Source organism: Amblyomma mixtum, chromosome 2, assembly GCF_055824585.1.
Source record: "Amblyomma mixtum isolate Tamu chromosome 2, ASM5582458v1, whole genome shotgun sequence".
NCBI classification, from domain to species: Eukaryota; Metazoa; Arthropoda; class Arachnida; order Ixodida; family Ixodidae; genus Amblyomma; species Amblyomma mixtum.
The window spans coordinates 70,527,500-70,554,559 of NC_143013.1; the positions used below are offsets into that span (position 1 = coordinate 70,527,500).

Below are 27,060 nucleotides of genomic sequence, written 5' to 3' on the forward strand. Positions count from 1 at the left end.
TAGTAGGTTATGCGCGCCTCAGTGTCACCTCACTCTGGCTCTGCAGAAGTCTGGAGAGTTTCGTGATTCACGTTGATATTCCCAGACCTGTTACCTAGAGACGAGGGGCGTATGAATAGCAGTTTTGTTAATAATTAATCGAAAACGACTACTGGAGCTTCGCCACCTAACTGAATACGATTGTGGTAGCTAGAAACCGAATTGAATATAGAAATGAATACATTTACGATTATACGGAGAAGTAGCAAATATTAGAGAAAAACCATTAATATGGTGAAAGAAAGCAATGCTGGTGGATGCACTGCAGTACGGGACCATAATTTACACAGTTACAGGTACAACTCTAAAGCCACAACACTGGTGTGCACTAGAGATACGTAACACCCAGAAAATTTATCTCTGAATAGACGATATCGAATGACCATTAACAGAAATGGTCTATAGACAATCTATGGACTTCTTATATACTCTATTGCCTTCCTATATATGTTTATTTTCCTCTATTCATAGTGTCTGTCTCTTCATGGGAGGAGGATGTAGAAGAGGAAAGGCAGGGAGGTTAACCGAAAGAATAATCGGTTTGCTACCAGTACTGTCTATTGACAAAAGTCGGCCAAAAGTGTATGGCCATAAATCTATAGATTGTCTATAGACTGTGTATAGCACTTTTATTGCCAATGGACTGTTCTCTAGGATTTGTCTATATAGAGTCTATAGACTTTACAGACCTTATTGACAGAAAAAAAATATAAGGGGAACTAGCAGACGATAGGGGTGAGAGCAACTTTTGAGCCGTGCCTTCTAAGTTCGGGCATCAAGACAGGGCTTGTTAAACTACCGCGAGCTCTGCCGTGTAGGTCACTCTTGGAGGACACGTATGAGCTTTATGAATGTCGCCACACGGATGAAGAGCATCGCGGAGCTGAGCCCTCCATCCCGCACGGATCATTTCGACAGTAGACTGTGCGGCGACATAGGGGCCTTGTTTTTGAAATAATCTTCAGAAAACTTCACCGTGCCTTATTTGAACTTTTTTGAAGTTTATCCAAAAGTATCAGAAAATATGAGAGCACATTTGACTCATTAGGAACAGTTTTGGACATGCCCTATTCAATTCTTTCGGCGAATCGAATGAGTATTCGTTTAGTTATTCAGAAATTTCGCACATCCTTACCTAGTACAGAACAATATTCTTCTTGACCTACCATAACATGAACAAGCTTGCTGTGTCGTCTTTGGTTCGAAGTTGCATTTAGATGCCATTGTTCATTTTTGATTGGTGTGGTCAAAATTGCGGTTCGTGGCGCCTGTGGTTGTTAAGAAAGAGTGTAGGTTTGTACTTTCCATATACGTAGAGTGTAAGGAGAAAAGAAAAGCGCTTTCCTTAGCACTAAACCACCTTGACGCTCGCTTCCTGACAGAGAACAGAAACCTGAGACGGTGGCTCCTGACCACCGTCTGCCCTCATACATTACCAGGTGCTGCTATCTTTCCTAAGGGCGCCGGTCTTGCATGGCAAGCTGTCACCAGCCGTGCACTTCTCCCGTCATTCGACTGCGTTCTTCCGTCTGCACTTCACTGCTCTTTTTATCGCTTTTTATCTTCCCTATCCGATCCAGATGAAATTGTGGGAACACCGGGAAACAGCGGAGTACCGGAAGTCCTGACGTGCTGTGCTACATAGGATCACAGAGTGTAACATGACTTAACGACTGAAAAACAACAATGCTTCCTATGTGTAAGGGAGCTGAGTGAGTTGCTTTTTTCTGTTGACGTTCGCACCTTTTTACTTTCTCTTAACAGCATCTTGAATGTTCCGGCTAAATCTAGGCATTATATCTGAAATAAAACAAGGGTTTAATCACCACTGACAACTGTTTCTGTGTGCAGTATATTGCAGTTATCAGCTATTGTCCTTACTCAAGCCAGTTTACGAGCACGACGTGGCCCGCTGATCTTACCTCAGCAGCACAGCTAATCGTCCCAATACTGGAAATGTATTGGCAAATGTCGTTGTTACAAAGGACCAGAGTGATACCATCCATTTCCAATGATGGGCCATTTACATTTGCTGCTTGAGCATTTGAGACGCTGAACATAACTAACTACATAGCCCCATATACATCATTGCTTCAAATAAGCGCTCTAGATAACATTTGTGAACTTTACGCCGACTTCAAGCTTCTTTGTATATTCGTCAAAAACCCAAAATATTCTGTTTCGTTGCCGACGTGCTTTTGCATTCCAAGCTACTTTTGCTAGTATTTCAGTGATGGATGATCTTACACAAGACATAGACGCGGATTGAAACAAGGGTTTCTAACTTCAATATTATTTCTTCGAATACACTTTCAGTGGATCCTCTCCCCTTTGATGGGCAAGATCTTCTGATTTCTGAGAAGCCCCCAAATAAATTTTATTTTCACTAGACTACGATGGCCTCTTTTTCAGTCTAATTAGTTTCAGCTTTTTGAGTCTCTCGTTAGGTTTGGCTACAAGACTGATACGTGGGCATGACTGAGCCCATGAGCGTGCTGCAAAGGCTTCTCCAAGAGGTGGCTAATTGAGAAGACTATATTAGTGCGTAAGCATAATCCGATGGGTACCAACCCCGAGCAAAATCGTCTCTTGCGTGTCCGCAGCTGACTTTACGCGAGTGCATGGTCCCGCGGCACTGCCGTTAATCTTCGTCTTCAACTTAGCACAAATCTGTGCTTTCGCACTGATTCGAATGTAGTGAACACTGTTAACACTCTCTTTGTTTTCACAGTGACTCCAATTTTTTGCTACCCTCTTTTCGGTTTTAATTTTTTTATGCCCTCCCCCCCTCACCCCCTTTCCCCCGTGTAGGGTAGCAAACCGAATTTTCTTCCGGTTAACCTCCCCGCCTTTCCTCTTCTACCCCCTCCTCCTCTATAGTGTTTGTTTTGCCCTCCTAGTAGGATCGAGGGTAGTGCAGATGCCATAAAGCGGTTATCACGATGCCAAGCCTCGCTCTCGGCGATATTTATTGATTCCAAGCCATGACCAGAGCGCCTGGAGCGCGGCAGATGTGCTGTGTAGCGAGTTCTGGTTTCGATGGGCGCGTTTAGGTCATTTTTTTTCTTGCTGTCTTCGATTATCTTGTGAATCATGAGATCATATTGTGCACAACGAGCTCAAAGCTAAATGTTATCATCGTCATCATCAGCCTGACTACGGCCTCTGCAGGACAAAGGCCTCCCTCGTATCTTTGCAATTAACCCGGCCCTGTGCTTGCCGCGTTCACCTTATCCCCGCAAACTTCTTAACCTCATCCACCGGCACAATTTTATGCCACCCCTGCTGCGCCTGCCTTCTCTTGGAATCCACTCCAATACCCTTAACGACCAACGGTTATCTTGCCTTCGCATTACATGCCCTGCCAACGTCCATTTCCTCCTCCTGAGTTCGACCAGGAAGTCAATAACCCGCGTTTGTTACCTAACCTACTCTGCTCTACTCCTGCCTCTTATCGTTACCCCTACCAATTTCGCTTCCATAGCTCACAGCGTTGTCCTCAATTTAAGCTTAATCCTTTTCGTTACCCTTTTTCTTTCTACCCCATAGGTGAATGCCGGGAAGATACAGCTGTTATAATCTGAATTACCCAAGTGAAAAAAAAAAGATGCTGTGTATATAGCGAACGAAACCAAACAGTGCTGTTGAGAGCCGCGTGGACCAGTCTGCAGCATTTTTTTCATGCGGTATAGTTAGCTAATAATGGGAAATGATTAGCTAACTTCTTAATATTGACTTCTGGAAAAACTGTCCATTCAGAAGTTAGCTTTCCTTTGTGCGGTATGACAGCGCCTGGTTGGATGCTAACGAGTGTCACCTCTTTATTGCAATGTTGTAGTCGTAGATCGTGTTGACAAACAGCAGACTGATAAACATAGAACGAAGTACTTATTTGTACCTAGATCTTCGACCGTGCCTAAAAAAATGCAAAAATTACTTCATGATGGGGTGTTAGTTTAGCGCTTCGGACGTGCCCTCAGAGAACAAAATGTGGTTATCTCTGAAGCGCTGATTCAGACGTGGCGTTCTGTTTGCAGTAGTCGCAAGATACTGCACCAGCAACTGCGAGCCCCTTGGCGTTTTTTTTTTAAGCCGTTAAAATATATTCGTGAAGGGTACCTTGCTATAAACAATTCAGTCAACTGTTCTAGTGCGAACGCATTACATCAGGAGGTCCAACCGGCTCACCAATGTTTTGTGAAGCCTTGCTTTAAAATTGATACTGAAAACTGCGCAAAAAACGAAGACACAGAACGAGAAAGCACGACACGGGCGCAGACTATCAACTGAATTTTTATTCACATGAAGAGGCCTATATAAGTATCTTCTACCCACAGTGAGACAAGCACAAAAAACACAACAACAGCGAAAATCAACCCAAAACACAATCACCCACTATCCCTTCGCGTGCACCGTGATGCAACCGTCAATTACACTTCCAAAAAACTGCGCACAAACAAAATCACGACAACCTTAACGGTCACGCTGATATCACGCCAAAGACCCATATCGCCTGCTCGCCTTAAGAAAACTGGCCAAAAAGGTTATCTCCATGTCAAAAGGTTGTATCACGGTGCTCGTGAAGGGATAGTGGGTGATTGTGTTTTGGGTTGATTTTCGCTGTTGTTGTGTTTTTTGTGCTTCTCTCACTGTGGGTAGAAGATACTTATATAGGCCTCTTCATGTGAATAAAAGTTCAGTTGATAGTCTGCGCCCTTGTCGTGCTTTCTCGTTCTGTGTCTTCGTTTTTTGCGCAATTTTCAGTATGAATTCCTACCAACTAGCCCAGTTTACCGTTTATAAAATTGACTTTGGTAAAACCTAGCATAGCAAGAGCCCACGAAGAAATCAAACAAACTCTGCAACGACTGGGTTTAGAACCCGCGGCGGCACGAACGGATCCGTTTCGCTGGCCACTGCACGTGGGCACTGTGCTATCGCCGCAGACAACCATGCCTCGTGTTGAACTGCAGCACACTCTCGCGCTGTGCATTGCACATCGTCGTCTTCCTTGACTTCCATCTGCTGCGCGGACAGATGAGATCAACTGAAACTCGATCATAGCTTAACCTGAGTCTAATATCGTCAAAAGACGTGCTGACGACACAAAAAAGCAAAACCTTCAGCCAACCAGGATAAACACAAGCTTTCACAAGTCTACTCGGTTTGGCTACGTTAAGTTCTTGTCACCTTATTTCGAGATGATCTGCAAATTCCGAATTGGGAGTCTTTTTCCAATGCCAATGTTTAAGAAGTTAACTAATTAGGCATTACTAATTAACTAACTTTGTAGAAAGAGAAAAACATACTGTAGACCAGCTAATACAACTCTCAAAAGCACACGGCTGGTTTCTCTTCACATGACATTCTATCTTTTTAAAAACTTGTTCATGTTAATCTGGCACACCTGGTATGTATTACCTATTCGGAAGCGCCTGTTGTCCGTGAATTTATTGCGGAGCGCCACTACATCTACCCACCTAGGCCAGTACACGGTGCCGCAATGGTTTTTCCGACGGTCACGGCAGCGAGAAAGCCATTCGTCGTCATCTTGTCCACTAGTTATTAATAAAAGAGCCTTTAGGTGCCACACAAGGTTTAGACGATAAGTCGCAGACGCAAGGATAGCGATAGCGATGTTTACTTCGAGAATTCCCTTTGACATTTGCGTGCATCAAGAATTTTGCTTCCGACGACTTCGTTTACGCCTGCATCTGGGGTGATCGATGAGAAAGAATACTCGCATGACGATGTCTCACTTCATTTTACGGAAGCCATAAATCTTGAAACAGATTTTCCATTAAGATGCAGAGCAACTAAAACAGGTCTTGAAAGGTGAGGGTTATCGGTACTTCAACATTGTAGAGTTGGCGACCCTTTTCCTACACTTGAACTTCGCCTTTGCCGGATGGTGCTTAGGAGCCGTAACCTAACCTTCCTGTCCTTTTCTCTTTACCACAGTGCAATGATCGGAGGCGGGCCGAGTAACGAAGCCGAGGTTCACAAGTGTGAACGGACACGGAAGGCTAAGTAAGGAGTCAAACCTAGAATACCGAGGCCACTCTACTAAGGAGACAGATGGGCTACACATGAAGTGGGACCACATCATGCACAACGTAATCAAAGACAATATCCCTCAAATTAAACAAGTCACGAGCCCGTAGATACCGACAGTGAGTATACAAAGAACTGTAGCTCCCCTTATTTTGGACTGCTTCAGTACTCGGTTTTAAGTGTAAGTCCAGAATGTTCAGCGCAGAGGTTTTACCATAAATTTCCATTTGATCACTTTCACATGTCGCCATGTGTAGTACCGTAGCATACTTCTTTGAGCAGAAAGCCCGATTAAGCGAAGCACACAAAAGGAAAATACAAAAATTTCGCGGAGCAGCCAGGTTTCTCGCCAAAAAAGAAAGAAAGAAAACCCTAAGATGTCTCCGCTCTATGGATCAACGTACTATCGAGGAGCCGGATCAGCGGAAAACTGAGTTGCAACGCCATCTACAGGCGGCATCTGGGATCGAGACAGCCAATGCGTGACCTTTATTATCAGCAGGCATGTCGCTTGGCTCGTTTCAATGTTTCGTGCTTTAGCTCGCCAAAATGCCGCAGTTTTTCGTTGTTCCGGCTCCCGCCGCGTGGAGTATACCACTTTTGTCACCGATAGTACATCCCAGTAACAAATTTTGATGCAACTCGTTCCCGGACTGCTCCGAATAGGACGTGCTGAGAGATATGAAACATTTATTACTAGTTTCGTTCATGTATTCGTGACTACCGCGAACTTTGGTCGGTTGGTTACGCTATTAGATAAAAGTCGGTTTACATTTCAATGACAAATTAAGAGCCACGACGCAGATGCCTGTTAACAAATCTGCGCTTCCCAGGCTATCAGCTGAAAGTTTCCTTCACGGGAGCTGGTATGATATTCAATCATCTTCCAGATTAGGGGGCGCAAGTGTAGGGTAGTCGCCGACGTGTATAGGCTACTAGGTGGACACCGCCCACTGCCTTTTGGGGTCATTACCTCAGCCACCTGTACTTTGTTATTTAGAGACATTTATTACCTCAGCTTGCGTTAAGGGATAACAAACTCTGGAGATCCTTGCTCTATTACAAGGCGTACAACAGCAATAATTATTTTTGTGCCGTTGACTTCAACGCAACGGAAAACGTAGCAGCCGGTATCACCCGAGGATGCCAGAATGTCTAATAAGGTACACTCAAATGACGATCCAAGGCGAAGACACATACGCAACGCAATTTCACACTAGCGTATACCGAAAACACATTATCCAACGTGCCAATATCCTCACTTTGATTTTGTAAACTTACTCAGGCCGAAACCAATGCGTCATTTCATATAAACAAAGAAGGGTCTCCCACAGGGAGCCGCGATGGCTCTCTCGGCAAGGCTATGGAGCTCACGGCCACCTTAGGTAGGAAGTTAGGACTCAGCTCATTAGAAATCTTTCCTCGTGTTTCGTATAGCCTAAATTTAGTTACCGCCGCGATGCCATGCGTCCAATGCCTCCCCGTACTGCACCTGCAGACACTTCGTACGATGCACTCTGCAAAGTTTTGCTTCCAAGACGACGCGTGTCAGCGGCTATGCCTTGCCTATGTCCTTGAAGGGACATAGCTCGATGGACAAGGGTGGGTAAACCGCTCATTAAAGCGATGTGGCCGTGGATAAGCCGCGAAGCTTAGGGATTACCTGAGACGGGAACGTTTATTTCTGCCCGCTTTCTGCTTCGGCTCGGCGTCCAACAGGGTGTCGTACGCCTCGACTGCCCTGCGCCGACCCTCCCTGGGAGTTCTGGACTGCATTCGGATAATTTTGGCTCGTCCGCCTCTTCTGAGATTTTTCCTGCAGTTTTGAACGCCCGCCGAATATTACCACTAAGGAGCACACGTTTCATTACCCGTTCCCCTCCTTCGTCCTTGAGTTTATAATGAACTGCTGGGATAGTCGCATATCGCGAAATTTCATCGGCAATATCCTGCGCTGAGGCACGCATGATCCGGTCTTCAGTGTCCGCGCGTTAAAGCATAAATAGTGCCCAGCTGCTTAGATTAGCAGCTTATTTTTCGTCACCGCCCAAGTTTGACTGTTTCTTACCGACCGAAGTCTGAGGAGATCAGGTGCTGACGAGAGATGCTCGCCACAGTTTGCTTATTTGGGTACGTGATCTACTGCGCCTAGTGCGGCCAATCTAGCATCCTGAAATCGAGGGTGCTAGAACACTTCTGGTGGGGACGACAGCTACTGCCAGCGTATCTCGCATGCCTTTCATTCTTCTGGAAGAAACTTAAATATTGCCTAAAAATGGACCTGAATTTGTTCAGGTTCGAGCACTTAAACAATACAGCTTGTTTGTATGACTATTGTCACTCTGTTGCCCTTACAACAGCGGAAGTGTATACGTGAACCTTCGATAGCATCACCATGTTTTCCTACTTCTCCAAACAACACGATAGGGCTAATATGACAATAACATCTGCATGGCCAATCGTTTTGCATATCCGATGCTTAACACGACGGTGTTAATGTGGCACCGCTAGCCGCTTCAGCTATTCTTGAATAATTTTCCTCGCTTTATGAAAACATTTACGTTCTGCTTCGCCATTTTGATGTGGGACTATACCTTCCAACTCATGAAGGCTCGGCTACATCGCGAAGGTAACAGTTCACATGGACACCTGTAATTACAAAATGTGTTAGCAATATGATAGCACTAGATGCCGTCTTGCTTTCCGTCTCGACACCTCTGAACACCATTGCGCATCATTTGGCTCCTGGCAGTGGTGGATAGCAGGGTGGTGTCGATAGCTACAGTGGATTTATGGCCGACGATGACGTCCCTTTGACCCAGCCGCGGTGGCTCAGTGGTTACGGCTCTCGGCTGCTGACCCGAAAGACGCGGGTTCGATCCCGGCCGCGGCGGCCGAATTTCTTGAAGGCGAAATTCTTGAGGCCCGTGTGCTGTGCGATGTCAGTGCACGTTAAAGAACCCCAGGTGGTCGAAATTTCCGGAGCCCTTCACTACGGCGTCTCTCATAGTCTCAGTGCGATGTCAGTGCACGTTAAAGAACCCCAGGTGGTCGAAATTTCCGGAGCCCTCCACTACGGCGTCTCTCATAGCCTCAGCCGCTCTGGGACGTTAAACCCCATAAACCAACCAACCAACCAACCAACCGACCGACCGACCGACCGACCGACCGACCGACCGACCGACCGACCGACCGACCGACCGACCGACCGACCGACCGACCGACCGACCGACCCAAACAAACAAACAAACAAACAAACAAACAAACAAACAAACAAACAAACAAACAAACAAACAAACAAACAAACAAACAAACAAACAAACAAACAAACAAACAAACAAACAAACAAACAAACAAACAAACAAACAAACAAACAAACAAACAAACAAACAAACAAACAAACAAACAAACAAACAAACAAACAAACAAACAAACAAACAAACAAACAAACAAGCAAACAAACAAACAGACGTCCCTTTGGGCCTGGGGAGGTCACTTTGGTGCAGCCAAAGGGAATTATTCCGTCTTTTGACGCCACTTTCTACGAGCCAATGACCGAATTTTATGACCGAAGACTTATTTTTTTTTCGGATAACGTTTCTTATGCTATCCCTTGAATGACTACATTCTGATTGTGACCAATTTAAGGGCAGTGGGTCACCATATGTCAAAATAAATAACTAGGAAACTAAAGGTCAGTGCAGAGATGAAAGGCCTCAATACTACACGAGATAACGCGTACGATGTGATGGAAAGTTAAGAGTCAGAATAAACGAAAGATTGCAATCAACCTCTTCTGAAGATCCTAACCTTAGTTATAAATGACCCGTCATTAGTTTACGCAACACACATTACTTCATAACTTGGTATTCTTTTTCCAGTTCCGATGTTGGTGATTCGAGACCGCTGCAGATGTTTTATTTCTTCGTCATGAAAATTCTTAAATTTTATTGTTGCGGAAGTAAGGTGACCCACTTAGTACTCAAGCAGTACCTACTACCAAGGTAACGACTAATTCAAATTTTTGTGTTTTCTTCAGTTGAACCTTTTTCGCCACACTCATAAACTGTAGGAGGGGTCAGGAATCCTTCTTAATAAATTCCTTCTAGTTCAACTTCCACACAGATTCGCACAAAGAAAGCCAAAAGTCAGTTTAACGATAACGACAACAAAGCCTTTATTTCCATTTTACAGTCACGCGCAACCCCGCCAAAGCACTTGGCGTTGCATCCAATTTTTCTTTTCCTTGCATTTATATTGAGCCATAAACTTCGAACCAGCAACCGTCTTGTTTGACAACAAAGCACATAAATTGAGCAGTGAAAAAAGAAGTTTCATGACCACAACGTTCACATTGTTAGGTGTGTCGGACATTAAGTGCACCAGCATTTTTTCTTATCCGTACACTACCTGTCCGTGTACTGGGATTACACCGGTTGGCTGCGAGTAAATGACAGGCCCATAGGGATGGTGATGATGGTAGTGAAACGTTGTAGGTATCACCACCCTGGGAGCGGTGACAGGGACTTTGGGAACAGTCGCGGCGACCGGAACCGCTGCCACGGTTTTCACAGGCGTAGGACGGGCTGGGCTTTCCTTGAGTGGCTGGTAGGTCGGTGTCTTTGTGGCTTCGTACGTGGGCGCCTGGTACGGCCCCTGGGGTACTTGGAAGAAAGCGTCAGCTGGCGATGACGGCTGTGTTCCGGGCTCGTTGGTGGACACGCTCACGCGAAAACCGCCTTCGTCAGCGATGTAGCTGACAATCCGTACTCGTCCGTCGGTGTCCTTGAGCCCGTAAGATCCCTGCTTGCGTCCCCCGACGTCTCCAGATTCGCGCTGGAAGGCGCCTTCGCCTCCCGGGAAGGTCCAGTCATACCCGTACTGGTAGCCACCCTGGCCCTGCAGGAAATATTGAGGACAAAAAATTCGCTGTGGCTTAGCTTGGTTAAGCCCGGTAATTGCGAAAGCAATATCTGTACCTACGCCATGGTACAGCTGGTAGTGTAGCTGGTGGCGGTGCTTGTGGTTAGACTTGTGGTTATGCATTAGTTATACAATCCAATGGAATCCAATCCAATCCATTGCAATTCAATCCACTCCAATCCAATCCACTCCTATCCAGTCCAATGTAATCTACTCTAATCTAATGTAATCTAATATAACCTAATCCAATCCAATCCAGTCCAGTCCAATCCAATCTAATCTAATCCAATCTAATCCAATCTAATGCAATCAAGATCAAATGAAGGTCAATGGTGGTCACCGCCGCGGCACGGCAAAGAAGTGAAAGTGCAAGTAGTATTGCTTTCGCAATAAAATGAAGACTGAGTTTTCAGAAACTGGCCAGCTTTGTCTGTATTCTTTTAAGTCACCCACTGCAAGTTCCTTCTTGGCGACGGTGATATTGTTAAGAAAGCTGTTGGGGAATTACTGAATGGTTCCTGCCCTGGCTGGGCCTAGCAGTGAAGAAAAACGTTTGAAGCATTTGTAAGAGAGAGCCATGGCTCTACAAAGCATTAGCAACAGATGCAAGAAAGAACGCGTCTTCGAATTCAGAAGGCAGGTATCGACAAATCGTGATGGTAGCACTGAAATCATTGTTTCTAAGCACAAGTAATCTGTCTTCTTCTACGAGGTTGTTCGGTATAGTGTTTATTAAGAGTCGCTTCGCCTGTTCAGACAGCTACCGCCCTTGGCTTTGTGTACAAGGCACGCTAAATGGTGCCGAAGTGCTCGACCCAGTTTTTCAGTTAAAATATGGGCAGCCACAGACATTAATTGCGCTTTCAACAAACACAGATGCTGTTTGGTAAGATTAGCAGAGGCTGCCTTCTTATGGTGTACCAGGCAAGCGTGTTTGGTAAGATTAGCAGAGGTTGCATTTGTTAAGGAGTACCAGGAAAGCGCGTCAAATCTTCTGTTCACAGCCGTACCTGTACATACATACATACATACATATTTATTTTGTCATATTTACGCATGGAAGTATGTGTGCCCGCGGAAGCGCAAGACAGGGCGCTTGTGGGCGGGCCACGGCCATCAAACAAAGTGCAGACTCAGTACAGACAAAATTACATGGTTTGCAATATAAAAGAGAGAAAAAAAGAAAAAAAAACATATATTGATAGGAACAACAATCAGACTTGTACACACTGAAAAAGTAGGTTAAGTACATAGATTATGAGGCTGCAACAACAACAAAAAAAAAGCAACCGTGCTTCATAACACATATCAACAAGACCTTCAGAATGTTTCGAGCCATGATGTCAGCGTACCGTTTTTAAGGTTTTAAGCACAGTGACTACTACTACATGTCACTTTACAGCACTGCCTGATCCTTTGCTCTTAATTCAGACCGTTAAACAGACACGCACAAAAAAGGTTACGAAATAAAAATGTTACATGACGACTTCTTTGTTAAACTTTCACTTAATCTAACTTCCACTGGCGCATGGCAAGTGCTCAGTGTAAAAGTGCAAACAGAAAATGGCCCGCGAACTGCAAACTACAACCGCTGACAGGACACACTGAGTCGTACGCGCAATGCTTTTACGATTCATGCTTTCAGTTGCTACACGAAAGTCAGGACGAATATAATCGCCCAAATTTCCATTGAAGCGATCGCTAACTGATGCCCTTCTCCGGCAAAGCTAGCGAATAGAAGCGTCCTCTCTTTAAGGATTTTTCTTTGCACAGTTCCTCTAGTACGAATCAAGCTAGTGCAGTGTGCGCTAGTGCAAACATTTGTACAGGCTAGTTCAGTGTGCGAATGAAGAGAGCAGCATGGGTACCCGTTGCGTCTTCACGATCTTGAAGTAATCATGAAGCAAGCTAGCACAGCAGTATACTTAAGCTACATGTATGCTCGTGTTGCCCCCAATGGATAAGTTATTGCGGCTAAATAAAAATAACCTTTATTAAGTTATCACGTGGGACGCAAGTAAAACATTTTTGTTTATGTTGGGATGCATTCACGAAGCAGTCAATAAGAACAAAATGAATATCAGCATCCGCAACCCTGTGTTTGCTTCTCAACACACCCGCCCCTTCAGACATACTCGCATAATGCGAGGGCTGTGCATATAGAAGAGCTATTTTCTGCCCTGCCCGTTTTCTCAGCCATGTGGGCGTTCGAAGCGTGTCAGGGGCTGTGGCTTTGCGCATGCAGTGCGCTAGCTCACAGGCACGCACGGCCTCGAGTCACTGTGGTTGCTTCCCAATGGCAGTACGTACATCGCCATTGAAGAATCGGTTGGTCGCGGCACTCGCTGGGACAGCTGGTACGGCCCACACGGCGGCCGGCAGCAGCACGGCTGCCAGGAACAAGGCTGAGCTCTGGAATGAATCATAATGCACAAGGACAGGCCACGTGAGCGCTTGACAGGCGTACTGGGAGGAAAAGTATATGCAATTTAAATTGGACAAGAGGTTGCACGCGACTACTCCTCTCGCAGATAGTTGAAAAACAAGGCAACGCAATAATTCCACCTTTTCAACCACAGCATTTTCTTTCTACTATGACTGTAGCGAAACCATTTAAAACAAAATTCTGAACAATTTTCGCTTTCGTTAATTGCATGCAATGTGAACAAATGGCAAGCAGTTTTTTCGTCTTTTATGCAAGAATGCATACATCTGCGTGTGTGAGCGTGCGTTAGTTTGCGTGTAATGACTCGCACGTGCGGGATAGGTACTTTGTTAGAAGTGAGATTGCAAAGAGGGAAAATCAATGTATTCTCAACGCCATACTAGGCGGTAGTGCTTTATGGATTTGGACGCTTTTATTTTATATCTTGAGACTGGTCACATTGGCATAGAGAAATTCTTACATTCAGCATTAGCAATGGCATTTTCTGCCTTAGCCCCAATCTGACCATACAGTCTGTGAAGTGATGCAGCCCAAAAAATGTAGTTTTATTAGAAACTTTCCCAGAGGAATCGACAGTCGCCGGTTGCACAACGTTCGCAATTAGCAAAGGAAATTTCCTATCACATTTGAATGGTGGTCACTAGTTTGATGAAGAACAAAAGAAGGTGTCAGTCAAGCGTGGAATATTTTGCAACAGCTCTTCACATTCGCGGTTTCGACTTGCTCCCTCATAATGGCATTTCTGTAATCCGTCAAAGAAGGTATGAACAAGGTGTCAGTGCCAGGTATTAACTCACGTTTACTTGCCACGCAATTTTAATGACATTTTGCATAGGTTTCTCAAGCATAAGTTTTTCTTCCTTAAACACAGAGTAAGTTTATGCTGTAGATTCCGAAAAAAAATTTTCCATCGCTGTACGTGTGAAGGGTCCCGGAAATATTCACTGGCGCTCGCTCAACACTTAGCAGAAAGTGTTCGCAAATGCGCCTCTTAGTGTTCTTTTATAATTTGCTTTTCATGACTTGGTCCCTACAACTTTTATCCCATGTATTCGATTGCGGACAAAGCATGTGAAGGGATTTTCGCTGAAGCTTCCGCAACCAATTCCGATTGGTTGCACCAACCTAACCACAAAAAGTGGTACTTCTTATGGTAGTATCTTCAAGGTATTGCGTGTTTTTCGATAAAAATCGATATAATTATCCTGGCTGACAGAGGTGAGCCCGAAACTGACGGCATCTGTAGACGGTTCCAAACTTGTAAAAAAAAACCAGCTTTTCAGGACCGCTTTGAGTGAAGAGAGGTCTGTGTTATTTCCTAAAACGCACGGACTCAAGGGAAGGGACAAATAAGCACCGAGCTAATATGTTCTGCAGTAGCGCGTTCACAATACTTATCCAGGACAAGTGCCCGTATAGAGTGAGATAAATTTCAGTCTTTCCGCGTCTTTTCGGAGGGATGAAGTGGGTATGGCGGAAGTAGAGCTCAGAAAGGCGCAGCCGTACATCGTGAAATTTAGTTCGCGAGCTCCAGTTCGAGAATCACCCTATTCATGCGAAATTGTTGTCAAAAACAGTAGACACAGCTGTCATACGATGCAATCAACGCATGCCAGCGGTTGAATAGGCTTTTCATATCGCCATTTTAGGGTTTGGGGGTTAAGTGGTTTTTGGGGTTTAATGTCCCAAGCGCAACTCAGGCTATGAGGGACGCCGTAGTGAAGGACTCCGGAAATTTCGACCACCTGGGATTTTTTAACGTGCACTGACAACGCACAGCACACGGGCCTCTAGAATTTCGCCTCCATCGAAATTCGGCCGCCGAGGCCGGGATCGAACCCGCGTCTTTCGGGTCAGCAGCCGAGCGTCGTAACTACTGAGCCACCGCGGCGGTCGCCATTCAAGATTTATTCAGCAGAATATGAGCTCGTTAAGGACATAACACTTGACACTCGTGCCCCGAACTGCACACCAGATTCTTCCCATTGGGACCGTTTGTCAGTCCAGTGCTTAAATATATGTGGAATAAAAGTATTCAGTAATTCTCGGCGGAAATATCGGTAGCAGTGTTTCTTTCAAATAATTCAGCGTGGTTTTTGGGAGCAAGTAAGCGCGTACTAGAGAGATTATTCTTTAATATTTTGGTATTTTAGTAATACAAAAACCGAATCTGTGTTTGAATTTACAACTTTTATAATCAGAATTGCTTTGTCCATGATGAAGTTTGAAAGAAATTTTAGTTTAAGTCGTGCAACTTTATCTGTTCACCCAAAGTGCCACTAGCAGCACTTTGTCATCATCCATACACGAGAAAAAAATGCCACATGACACCTTTTGGCAAGTATTCAGTTGGTGTGTAAAACCATCACCAATTAATGTAACTGATGAAGACGTATGGCATTATGTAATATGTTTAAAGGTAAGAATCATAAGCTCCATAAGGTGGCTTGCACTGGCTGTTATGTTGCCTACTTCTTTCCAAATGCATTCAGTTTAGTGAACCCTAAAAAAAAAAACAAAATAGTTGTAAATGCGATACACGAGTGCGGGCTAGATCCAACAGCTTACATTGTTGGCCCCTGAAGATTAAAGCTAAAGTATTTGCTATAAATTGGTGACTCCTAGAACTTGAATGACAAGCACGGCTACTTAAAATGACTGAGGATCTCACTATTCACAAACTTGGTACTGTGAGGGATTTGCAGGTAAGTGCGAATAAACCCTTAATACAGCGCCTATCTTCTAGAACGAACATAGTTTGTGCCTGAAGTAACATATTCGATCTCAACGCTAAAATCGCTCACGCTTCACTGCAAACCTATTGTAGGCTGCTACTAAAAAAAAAACAAAGGGGCTTTAAAAATTTTGGAGCTACTTAGAAATAAGGAAAAAGTTCTACACAAACATAGCGCAGACATGTTATTTTGCAGCGGCAAAAATAGAAATTCCCTACAAGTCCGACTTTTAACTATTGGTCTGCCGCCTAACGAGCGTGGCTGTTGGCACTCTCAGTCGAAATGAACAGTCTTGTTCCTTCGCAAGCAAGGCTAAACTCAACAACGGAGCGTTGACTATCAATTGCATTAGACGCACGAAAGCTTCAATTGGTTTCTGACGATCATTAGTTTTGCTATTTTGCTTCAGTTATTGCTACCTAATTTTCTATGAAGGCGCGTTGGCGCGTTGAACTGTACCCTTTTCGGAATAAGACTTAGGGTTAACTTTAGCAAAGGCGTTTTCCTTGTGTCAAAAAGGAATCAACACTCCACAGTGTTGGCTTTAGCTCTGTTCAGCAAGGGAGCGCATCTATCGTCTGAACCGTACCTGGAGAGATATAAGTTATCGATGGAACTTCTGGGGCCACAGTTGGGATCAAATGACTCTTTCCTATTTCATTCATTTGCTACTTTATCATCAGTAGCTGCCGTTTGTGACTGCTAATTAGCTACCAACACACCGTCACTGGTGTCAACGTTGCGATGAACCGCAGGCGAAGAGGATACGATGGACAGGCAAACACGTCGCAAGGCGCGGCCCCTGAATTACCCTAAACGCTGGGGCAAAATCTTTGTTGCACAGCGGCAAAAGGAAAGCCGTTAAGCTTTGTAATGTGTCTAACCTCTCTTCAGCTTTACTTCCCTAACACGCGTCTTACCTTCATTCTTCAAGAAAGTGTAATCCGCAGCGGCCCGGGGGAAAACCAGATCGAAACAGCCTGCTCTTCCCGCTCCCGCCTCAGTTTTTATACGGCGGCTCGGAGGCAGGATTCAAGAAAACCGGCGTGCGCGCCTTGTCCGCCCAACACGTGACTCACTATCCGACTCTAGAGCTGAGTTTACCTACATAAATAAAGCTCGAAGAAATAAGAAAGAAGAAGAAGCGGGCAGTGCTAAAGCATCTGCCAGGGTTGAAGAAGACACGTCAAAGCATCACACACGCAGTTCACGTACACCCGTTCGTCGTACCGGACGTTCAAGGCTAAAAAGAGCAGCAGGGCTGCGGTAGCTACGGGGGCGGGTGCTTGGGACTTTACGTTTTATGCACCTCTTTAAATTCATCGCATTCCTCTCCCTCTTCCTTTCCCTCTCTTGCCTTTTCTAGTTTCAAGCAAGCGGCCAGTAAGAGAGGGAGCCGTCTGGGGCGGACGCAGCTGACAACAATGCGTCTCGGACGTGGTGCGGAATGTCGAATGCCGTGGGACCGCCGTTTATAGACGTCACCGCTGAACCAACCACCCCCCCCCCCCCCCTCCCCCCCCGCCCCTACCTCCCCACCTACTCTGTCCAAAGCCTTAGTGTCCGAAGCCTCCAAGCTGCAAGTGTTGGACGCACACTTACACAAACTTAAGCCGGAACGGGGGAAAGGAGGAATATCCTTTCCTTCAAGGCACTCTTTCGATGCGAGGATTCTAACTTGGAGAGGATCGTATCGGCGGCCAAATATAGGTAGGGCACGATATGAGCTCTCACGCGAGTTTCACTTCCACCGGCTTTCAAGGCTGTTTAGCTGGGCTTGACCTGCTGCCCTTTTTACCCTTTCTCTCTTGCTGTCAGTATTTATCCCTTGATTTTTGGCGGCGTCTTCTTTTGCGAGAGTTGTTTGGGGAGAGTTGTTTTGATGTCTCATGAGAAGTTAGGCTGTTGAACTTTACCCAGGTTGCAGGGTGGTGAGGGGAGGGGAAGAATTTACTTTGGCGCCTTCTGTCCACCCTCGGCTAAATTTAACGGCTACATAAGTATGCCCTTCCACTTGCGTTCGCCATCGCTTTCAATCTTCTGCCTGTCGGCGCTTCACTCTTTTTATTTTTAATTGACGTTATCTCAAACTTTTTTCTTTTAATTTCCCTGCTCGTACATCTACTCTCCCACTTCCAGCTCAAATCCACCCCCGTGGGACCTCTTCGTCCTTTCTTAGCATTCTAAAGGCGTGCTTTTGTTCATTATTATTTGCATTTAGCAAGGATTCCTCACCTTGCGCGATTCACATGCGTGTGTGGTCTTTTCTCTCTTTTTTCTCGTTGCCTGTATTTCGTGTTGCTGCTTTACGATCAAGTTCAAGGATACGCGTTCTCTTCTGACTTATCGGATGCGGCTTCGAATATCTGCTCACGCATGCAGTGTGCGTCGCTATGCTGCCCAGTGGTGGCGACGCCCTGAAACCGCTCAGGCAGTGAACGACAGAAGCGAAGGATGTAAGATGAACCGCCATTTATGTTCTTCCATAGTGTGCGGGAAGGCTTTTTATTTATTCTCTAGTTTTGTTTTCTTTTTCCACCGTATTCAACGCCATGTCCCCTTGTCAAGGTTGATGAATGAGGGCGTCGCCTCGTGCTTAGTGCGAACGTCTACATCGTAGGTGAGGCCTGGAGATTTTGTTGACTCGATGGTGTGGGAGTACCGAAGCATAAACAAGTGTCATCCCATGTTGTGGGCGCCAGAATGCGTGACTACAAGTTGTTTCCTTTTCAAGATATTGAGGGCTTGGTAGAGCGCGATAGCGAAGCTTTTTTAGATGACACTGGTAGGACAACTTCAACCTTCTGGGAAGCAGTCCTGTTTCCTGATTGAGCCTTTGAACCTCTCTTTGCTCTACTCAATTTATATCAACTTTCTTTTTCTCATGAAGCGTGCTGAGAAAAAGACAGAGAAAAACAGGGGATGCTTGCTATGGTTTACAAAGTTGCTGGCTGTTCGCGACTAATATTTGCAGATCGGTTCCAGCTATGTAGCAGGATAAACGTACTTGCTCACAGAGGTATAATACGAGGTTGAGAAACGCTTCATTTAAGTAGAGATTTATTGGGGCCTTTCCTTTCTCAAGTCTTTCGAGAAAGTACAGAGAGACTTAATGAGGGCCTCGGCTCTGGCGGTCTTGATGTCATAGGCAGCATTAGTGGGTTCTCGCACAGCTTCCGCCTTCACCATTCGATCACAGTCCTACCTGACACTCCCTACCTTCCTACCTGATATATAGACGTACTACGTCCGCCGCTATGGACGAGGGTGGCGCTGGTGAATAATCTCAAGGCTTGTATACACGCAACACAAATACCGTCTAATGCAGAAGACTGGACAACCGCCGTCGTACCTCCGATGGTAGAGCACCAAGCGTGAAATTCGGAGGTAGTTGGTTCAGATCCCACCGGCGGCATGTGATTGTTTTACTTTCATATAAATGATTTTCCCCCATAAATTGGTTACACTAATAATTTCTCCTTAATTAACACTACAAAATAAAAATATTTCTTTAAGCTTTCCTTGGTTTTCATGACTATTAGCTTTCGTAATATGTGCGTGTGGGCATGCGTTCGTGTGTTCTTATGTGTGTGTGCCTAATATTAAAGATTTCTCCCAAGTCTGCGTCATCGTGCACGAACACCCGTTTAGCAATCAGTCCCGAAGGCAGCAGTGCAACTGTGCAGCAAGTACTGATGCGCTTCGCTGGACACACGACTCCGACAATGATTGCTTCGGAAGTATTACTCATGCAGAGGGCACTCACGCTTAAAGATGACCCAAAGTGAGCCTCGTCCTTTGCAGTAAATTGCACAGTAAAGTACGCAATAATCATTTATGTCTCTTCGTGGCGCTTATAGCTCATGAAAAACTGGAGGAAAGAAAACTGGCGATCATTGAGACACACGATGATATATCATGACTTTGACAGTTTCTTGGATCGAATAATAGTCCTAACGGCGCTTCTGAGTGTTAACGACCACGAGTTCTTCTACGTAATCATCTCGCCCACATTCAAGATGTCACCTCTTGATAAAAAGTTAATTAAGAAATAAAGCTTCATCCCATTCAAATGCACTTCAAATACCATTCAAATACCATGTTGCATGCCACCTTCCAGAATTTATGCAAGCTTTTGCAACAATGAAGCAGCAAATGGGCACGGTCTGCTTTACTGCCTCCTCCAGGTTCCCACGTTTCGTCACGCACGCTTACTAGTGCCCTCTTCGACACCGAGACCTCGCCAGTTAGACCCGCGGTGGCGCTTCTCGATGCAGGTTCTTTGCTTTAATGATCACCACCCGTAGACATTATGTAGAGAGTGATGCATGCATATAGGAGGAAGTTTCACAGTGGTCCCCTAGTGTTACGAGGACACGGAAGAGTTCGTGCGCGTAGCTCGCTCGCCCACAGGTTACGCAGTTTGACCCTGCAGGGCGGCATGCTTTTCGACGAAGCGACCTTAGCGCAGCGCGCGTACGCGAGGGCTGAGTGGTATTCGTCGGGTCAAAGCCGTATAAAACACGCCGAGTACCCCCGCTCTTTTGGCGTGGCTCAGGAGTATTTGTTTTCCTTTCAGCGTGCGTTTTGTTTTCGTTGGCCAGAGTTGTGCAAGCTCGGAATACACTGGTTGCAACGTGGATCCGGTAACAAGCACTCTTCACTTACTGCGCGAAGTCCTCCAGTGGCTGTGCTTTCGAACGGGGATGCATGAGGAAGGAGAATGCTTCATTTTTCCCTAAGAGTAGCCGTCCAGAATACTTCACGCAAGCGTTTTGTTAAAGACAACAAAACACTTGGTTTAAAGGTGTATGTACCGGGTAAGGCGTTGAAAACTGAAGTTCTCTAAGTTTCACATAATAATACACGTGAAATCAGAGTTCAGCTCACGGGAACACCTTCGATGATTTCCTGCGTACTGCTTTCTGCATATCTAAACAAAAACAGTGGTCCATGTGGCGTACTTCTCCGCGTAAACTACAGGTGGCGTATGTTACCCCCTTCGTAACCTTAATTTTTGGTGCATTGTGTAATTTTTGTTTTCTTGGTCAGTTTTTTCCGAGTAATCCAGCTGCCATTATTTTGTGATGCGCTGAATCTGGGGTACGCATTTTTCTGTGTTGGGGTTCTTTTAAATGCTCGTTTAGAAACTCCTTGCACTGTGAGGTCTTAGAAAAACAGGCTACAGCCTGCGATCCCTTGACAGTTATTGCGAGATAGACTAGATTCACGCTTCGACGCATTAAGTTCAAAAAGCCATGTTACTTTAGGGGAGTGCCTGGGGTATACAAATAAAAAGAACAAAATGCATTAAAAATTATGCTAAACGTGCTCTTTCGAAAAGCTCGTCCCGGTTATGTTGCAGATCCTAGTACGTCTTTACTTCTTAATGTTCACTGGCGTGGAGTGTTTTGGTACCTGGAAACGTTTTAACACGCTTAGATCCCAACATTATTTTTCATTAAATTCAGTTGGTAACTTTTTCTCTGCGACCTCTGTATCACGGGCGAGCTCGTCAAGTATTCGCATAGGGCGTCTGGAAGAATAACAAAGATAACTCAACCAATGCATCATCTGCTGAAGCGTACAAACGCTCCGCTACAGTCACTTGAATACATTTTGGATATTTTCAAAATGAACAACGACCAACAATAGATTTATTCGACATGACGAGGAAAATTACAAGGCTAAGCTTGAACAATGGACATGCAAACACAACACAAACACGCACACAAGTTCACCAGGAATTCAACACAACGTTCACAAAAACCAGATAATGGGGGGCAAGACAGGTATCGTCACACGTGGCGTCGCGGAACCATCGTTTCGTATGCTCGGCGTAAATAAATTAAAAAGAACACATTTCAGCGTATATGAGAAGGCCAAAAAACCATACCCAAATACTGACACTTTTGTTTCTGTATTTCTTCCACAAATCGCTTACTTGTGCTTGCCATAACCGTATCCAACGATGCCGCTAATGGCAGGTCCGAAAACATCAGCGGCAAACGCCGCGCGAACGGCAGAGAGGGCAGCCGGGAACTTGACGGCAGTGGCTGGGGGAGCATCGGCAAAGGCAGGAAAGGCGGCAGCGTACGTCACGGCTGGGGCAGCTACAACAGCTGGAGGTGCAGCCGCAAAAGAGACCTTAGTTACGGGACCAGAGAAGGCAACAGCCGGAACAGGAGCAGAAATGGCTAGGGTAGAGGGCGCTGCTACGGCAACCGGAGCAGCCACCGCAACTGGAGCAGGAACGGGAGCGGCAGCAACAGCTAGGGGTGCGGTGGCAGCGACAGCGAGTCCGGCTCTTGCGAAGTTATCGCCATCTGCGAAGTCTGGTCCCGTGGGTCCCGGAGGAGCATTGATGCCTACGCCGGCCGGACTGGAGGCTGCGGTGCCCGGCTCGTTTGTGGCTATCGAGGCACGGAAGCCGTGTGCGTCAGCCACGTAGTTGACGATACGAATACGGCCGTCGGCGTCGGTCAGGCCGTACGATCCGACGGTGTTGCCGGCTGCGTCGCCGGACTCCTTACGCCAGGAACCGCCGCTGGTGTGCTTCTCGTCGTAGGCGAAGTTGTAGTTTCCCCAAACCTGGATGTAAGCGTGAGTTAAGATTGTGGTTTAGTGCAATTGGTAACAACACTTGAGAGAACGCGACACTGCACCCAAGATACAGAGGTTATGATGGAAGATTTCCAGCCATTTGACCTGCACAAACACCACATACGAAGCGCTCTCGCCACTCCCTGTGTGAGGCATGTTGCGCCTGACCTGACAGCACATGCATACATATTCGACATGCCCACATGCCGCATAGTCACCACACTAGCTCCAAAAAGCTAGATTTCCATCCATCCAGGTATCTTACTCCTAGTTGAGCTGGACCGCTCCTCCTGATGAACTCAGAGCAATACAGTGGCCTCTGTTCATTGACGATATCGCCTACGTTTTGGGCGATATGGGCTCCGACTATCCGACTTGAGACGGTGACACAGACCAAAGTCGGCAAACAAATTTCTATAGCTCTCCTGCCCCGAACAGAAACTAAAGGAAGGGAGAGAAAGTTGAGAGAAGTTCATGTTGGGTGAGCTGGTAGTTTGTAGCAAGTGAGAAGGAAAAGACGTGTTGAGCGCAAATCAGAGAAGAAACATGCTTCGCTGTTAAGTATTTATGGATCCGTAATATGCATCATGGGAGTTTGATACGGCGCACATCACTTTAAGGCAGGTATGTTTTTAGCGGCTGCACTGATATGAGTATGCATTTGTTTTTTTGAAACTAGAATATTCCTGCGCCTTTTATTTTTTCCTACACGTGGTGCTGTTCTGTGCTACAGGTACCGCTTGAATTGGGGGTGCTCAAGGACTTCGGGTGCAGTAAAGCGATCGAAACATGAACGAAACCGCATAAATTATAACTCTGATAGAGAGTATGGCGTGCACTTCAAAGAAGTCATGTACATCATTCCTTCAAAAGAATAAATGCTGCAGATTTTTTCTAGCATAGCCGACGATATGCTGCAGTTTGTTCTCTACTTTTGACCTAAGCATGATTTTAATAACAGATACTGTATAATCCCATTTAAGCCGATATTCTAGCTCATTCTACGACCACATACAAAGACATGCGTGCTGTTATTTAGTTAAGAAAAATCACTAGCCACTATGAAGACGATGATGAGGATACTGAGCAATATATGGTGCTCTACGTGTTGCCCTCACTGACCTTCTGTCACAAAGAGCACTAAGTAGTGGTGGCACAGGGCTCCCCGGAAATTGGAGCCATCCTGGTCAAAAGCATCTATATTTAGCATCATATATGAGCGCTGAGCATTGGCAGAATATTTGCAGAAGATAGGCTTTAAATGGTTTGACGCTTACATCCTGCGTACGATGCTGGGTGGAGATGCCGGATTCAGATACGGACTGCAGAACGAGACCGGCATGAGCTGCAGCAACCAGAGCCAACAGAATGAGGACCTGAGGGATGTTGAGAGCAGAAAACCGTAAACACAGACGCCTGTGAAAAAGGTGGTAAGGCGCTCCCAAATCTTATTAGCTTTATTAATTTATACTAAAACAATGTATGCATTGCTGGTTTTCTTCTGGAAGAGTGCGTTTCTTCTTGCCAGATCCTGCTTTCTTTGCCTTGTGCCAGAACTGATTTTTTAAAATATCTATTTTCTTCCTCTTGTCAAAACAATGAGGCGGACTTTTTTGTTTCGTTTACTTGTCGTGTTTTCGTAAGCAGCTCTCTTTGCACTTACGCACGAAGCTATGGTATACCAATGTGTATGCGAAACTTTACTACTGGGAGCATTGCATCAGTTCCATTGCATACAATATATATATCCCCATCTATCCCAAGCTAAGGTATAATTGCGCCAGAAAATGCAAGCAATAAATCACCAGTAGTTTTTTATCACTAGTTTCCGCTATTTAACAAGCTGGCTACATTTGTGTTCGTCCCGTACCTTGCGTACCATGGCACTCCATGGGAATCGGTCTATTTTTTGGGTTTTTGGCGACAACCCAACTTTTTTTAAACGTCTCGAAGAAATAACCAACGCCTTTCCCTAACTACTCATGAGGCCGCATTTTGTAAAGTTTCCTTTCTCGACTCCGCCTTTTTCTTGTTTATATTGGCAGCTGCTGCCTGTGATGTCATCTTTGATTGCGAGCCAGAAATGCCTTTCGCGGTATCAGGCACCGAGGGTGGCACTGACTATGCGGAAACAAAAAGTTTCTAATGGAAAAAGTATTGCAAAAAAAAGAGCCACAGGCGTATTTTCAAAATACATTCTTTAAAAATAACGAAGATAGCGCACTACGAGAAACAAGCATGAAATATATTACAACAAAGAAACACGCGTCGGCGCACTGTTCTTCTGCGACAATCGTTTCAAAGGAAAAAAAAAATGCCTAAAGCATTCGCGGTCCGAAAGCTTACAGGACGATAAGTGGCAAATAGTTACGCTGCAAAAATAAAAACGAGATAATTTTAAGGACCTTTCCTTTCTAAAGGAGCATGGCAGCTGTATAATTTTAGGACTGTTGGTTACCTGTACAAGTATAGATAGCATTCTCTGCACATTGTCAACCCCAGAAAACTTTTCTTCGCGACAAGTTTTCGCAAGTTTTCACCTTCTTCCCATATGCACAGCTTATCCTTACAAACTTTAGAACATAGGCGCACACGTGAACGCATCATTATGCTGCACAAGATCGTCCACACGTCATCTGGCATTCAGGCACCCTTCACATTTGTGTCCTCAAGCGCACGTGCAACCCGACGGTACCACCCATTAAACATTGTTCCCTTCAAACCACATATAGATTGTTTTAAATTTTCTTTTTTCCCTCTAACTGTTGAAATTTGGAATGGATTGGACGGCTCAATTCGTTTATTGCCAATTGAAGAGTTTGTTGTTCAGTTGCCTGACAATTTGACCGGTTGATCTGTTTTTAATACTTCTGTATTATCTATCTCTATGCTACCCATGTTATTTGTTTTTACTAATGTATTTACCCACTCCTGCTATGTCTCTCTTCAGAGACAGCAGTATTTGTAAATAAAATAAATAAAATAAAAAAGCCTCTTCGCTATTATTTCACATTATAGTCAGTGGCTCAGTCGCCCGCAGGGTTGCTCCCCAAACGCCAAAATGCAGCATTATATCAGTAGCCCCAGATACTTTGGGCTTTTTTCTCACCTTCATGTTCCTCCTCGCCTTCGGGCGGATTACTCCAATTGAAGCTCCGTCACCGTTTCCAGCCTCCAGCGATGGCCGCTGGCCCTTCTTATAGTGGATGATCACAGTGACGTCACAGGATACCCTTTCAGTACATCCGTCCAGTCGGCAAGGGAGGACCAAGGTTGAGAGGAGGTTGAGTTGTGGGACAGAGGTTGTTCACTGCTTCTGCTCCGGTACCGTTGCTCATGTTGCGACATGATCAATGTCTCCGAACACGGCAGCCGGCTCAAACCACAACCGCGACACAACACGGGTAATGCTACGACGCGGCCACAGGAAGCCTGCTTAGTGCCGCTCATTGAGAGGAAGGGAAGACATCGGAAAGAAGAAGCCGTGTTCCGGGGAGGCAAGCCGGGCATCTCTGCATACTTAAGCCACTACAGCCGCCACATGCGCCTCGCCGCCACGTACGAGCGTGAAGGGGGAGGAGATGAGGAGGGCCACAGAGCGGAGATGCCTGATGCAACGGCCGACTCAAACCCGAAATTTAGTGCCGTTGGAAGAGAAGATCGAGGTCGAGGGCTTGCATCCTAAGGACATCGCCGTGGCAGTCACAACGGCCGAGTGAGGCCGGACCTCCCGCTTTTGGCTGGGTCAAGTGCGAATGCAAATTGGGGACACACGTTGTACTTAATTCCTGGCCGAAAGTGCGCACGCGTCCATAGACAAGAGCGAAAGGGGGTAATCAGGGAAGTTGAGAACGCGCTGATAAGCGTCGCGCCTTGACTGTTTGAATTCCGTTAAGTTGAATTCCGTGAAGTTATGCGTGGTACAGTCGTGAAAAATATGAGTGGGGAACACAGTTGGAGCATTCATTTATTGATTACTCCGTTATTATTTGTGACAAGCGCAGTTTTTCTCTCTCTTTAACTAGTTTTCGTCTGCGCCTGCAATATCCCAATGTCGTTGTGCAATTTAGTAGAGAAATAACCAAGAAATTTGCAATTTTCTGCGTGAAGTTTGTTCCCTCTCATATTTTTCACGACTGTACGTTAGGCGGAATCCAACAGCACACAAGCGCGAGCACGCATTCTTTTTCCTGTCCTAAGGTGCAGTACTATGCCTGCCACACCTTCCCAGCTTCAGAGGTCGATGCAAAATATTATTTC

The 27,060-nt window shown here is 45.5% G+C and overlaps 1 protein-coding gene across 1 annotated transcript; it reads right to left on the minus strand.

Moving 5' to 3' along the window:
- Window positions 1-10,488: 10,488 nt before the first annotated feature.
- On the minus strand, window positions 10,489-25,915 carry LOC149359678 (uncharacterized). The gene is made up of 5 exons (XM_089567726.1): window positions 25,910-25,915; window positions 24,078-24,176; window positions 22,141-22,788; window positions 13,327-13,428; window positions 10,489-10,992 (listed from the first exon to the last, which is right to left on the minus strand). Exons 1-5 carry the CDS (start codon window positions 25,913-25,915, stop codon window positions 10,489-10,491), a joined length of 1,359 nt encoding a protein of 452 aa, XP_089423852.1.
- Window positions 25,916-27,060: the final 1,145 nt, after the last annotated feature.

Excerpts from the sequence above, each read along its gene's own strand:
- LOC149359678 (XM_089567726.1), bottom strand. Across the intron at positions 13,429-22,140 it reads ACGGTTATGGCAAGCACAAG|AGCTCAGCCTTGTTCCTGGC; the intron begins TAAGCGATTTGT and ends GATTCATTCCAG. Across the intron at positions 10,993-13,326 it reads ACCGATTCTTCAATGGCGAT|GGCCAGGGTGGCTACCAGTA; the intron begins GTACGTACTGCC and ends TATTTCCTGCAG.